This window comes from Zea mays, chromosome 7 (genome assembly GCF_902167145.1).
Source record: "Zea mays cultivar B73 chromosome 7, Zm-B73-REFERENCE-NAM-5.0, whole genome shotgun sequence".
NCBI lineage: Eukaryota > Viridiplantae > Streptophyta > Magnoliopsida > Poales > Poaceae > Zea > Zea mays.
Genome location: NC_050102.1, coordinates 134310649 through 134312339, shown reverse-complemented (window position 1 = coordinate 134312339; position 1691 = coordinate 134310649). Strand labels below are relative to the sequence as shown.

The following is a 1691-nucleotide window of genomic DNA, read 5'->3' as shown; positions in this document are numbered from 1 at the left end:
TTTATCATAAAACCCATTATTAAAAGAGTTATCTTACGTACTTGAAAAAGAAAGAAAAAAAATGTCAACCGTTATAAACTTACATCGCAATGTGTAGATTGGCGTGGCTCTGATAGATTTTTGATAAATGTGATATTTATGTTTTACTAGTAAAACCTGGTAGGATTGGTTCATATCACCTAAAAAGGCGAAAAACTGTCAGTGACTTCGCTCGCTAATCGGCCTCTCCTCCCGTTTACGGGTCACCTCAATTTATCGGTAGTAATGTAAACCGCTGGACGCATACACATCAAGTCCAGGCGTCCAGCCAACAAGATCGCTTTACAATGTTCCCTGCCCTTTGAAAACTCGATCATCTCCTCTGCTTTTCCACTGAATCACGCACTTATCTGACAGGACATTGATCTGAGAGGGTGTGTTGTACGTACAGAGTACATAGCACTCATCTATAGAATACTGGAGAATGAAGCAGTTTTATTGAGGCAAAGACATCCCAAAGAACAATCGCACACGACGGTGATGAACACACAACGACAGAGGCATCAGAAAAAGCACTCGCCACCGCAGAGTAGCATACACACATGCATACACTACATACATGAACTGCGCGGCGAACAATCGCCAGCGGAAAACTATGAACCGCCAAGAACGTAGCCTGCATGCACTGTCTCTCCCCTGAGACGACCCGGCCGTGCTCCGTCAGAAGAGCGCGAGCTTGATGGCAGCGCCCGCGGCCGCGGCGACGACGGAGGCCATCGCCGGAACCTGCAGGGCTCCGGCGGAAGGGGCCGTGCCCGAGGGCGAGGCGGAGACGGCGACCGCTAGCTTCATGCCGCTGGCGCAGTGGCCGGGGACGTTGCAGATGAAGTAGTGCGTGCCCGGGGTCTGGAGCGTGATGGTGGTGGAGCCGGTGTCGTCGTCGCTGAGCGCGTTGGCGCCGGAGCAGGCGTCGTAGCCGGCCTTGCTCACCTCCGTCACCGTGTGCGCCTTGCTCACGTAGTTGAACACTGCACAATCGCGGCCAGTAATGCGTGCGTGCCCAGTTGCAGTCGGTCTCTCACGCTTCACGGAGTGAGACGTACGTCCGTGAAGGACCGGAGGAGCAGAAATAATTAAGCTATAGCTCACCTAGTGTGTCTCCGACGACGAAAGTGTTGCGGCTGGCCCAGCTGCTGTAGTCGACGCCGGTTGTCGTCCAGCCCTGCGAGTCGCCGACGGTGTACGACGTGGCCGAAGCCAGCGCCGCGCACCCGGCGGCGGCGACCAGCGCGACGATGAGAGGCAAGGCGTTGGCCATGACGCTCTTGGTCTTATCTGGAGCAAGTATAATGTATAATGGGCTGGAGGACGGGTACACTGGAAGGGACGATATAGAGTACCAACAGGCCAACCACTATTTGCTGCTGCTATGCACGGCACTAGACTGGAGGTTGGAGGGTCTATTTATAGGCCACATGGTTTGCTAGCTAAAATGTTTTCTGGAGACCGAAAAGTTGATCCATGTGTCAATCGCGCACTCTCTCTTCGCTTCGGTGCACATTCCTACTCTCTCCACCTTTTTTTCTTCTCACCTTTACTTAACCGAATTCATCATAAAAAAGAAAAGGAAAACGAAATGAAATGGCGCAGTGTGTGAAGAGAATGGAATTGGAATGCCTTGGGTGCGACTCAAAGCTCCTCAGAGCGGGCGC

At 52.6% G+C, this 1691-nt stretch overlaps 1 protein-coding gene across 1 annotated transcript; it reads right to left on the bottom strand.

The window, feature by feature from the left end:
* Positions 1–449: 449 nt before the first annotated feature.
* Positions 450–1429, bottom strand: LOC541713 (uncharacterized). The gene is made up of 2 exons (NM_001305809.1): positions 1129–1429; positions 450–1007 (listed from the first exon to the last, which is right to left on the bottom strand). The coding sequence occupies exons 1-2, from the start codon at positions 1295–1297 to the stop codon at positions 700–702; spliced, it is 477 nt and encodes a 158-aa protein (NP_001292738.1). The 5' UTR covers positions 1298–1429; the 3' UTR covers positions 450–699.
* Positions 1430–1691: the final 262 nt, after the last annotated feature.

Coding starts and splice junctions, on each gene's coding strand:
- LOC541713 (NM_001305809.1), bottom strand. CDS start 1,297: ATGGCCAACGCCTTGCCTCTCATCGTCGCGCTGGTCGCCGCCGCCGGG. Junction 1,008..1,128: donor CGTCGTCGGAGACACACTAG/GTGAGCTATAGC, acceptor GCGATTGTGCAG/TGTTCAACTACGTGAGCAAG.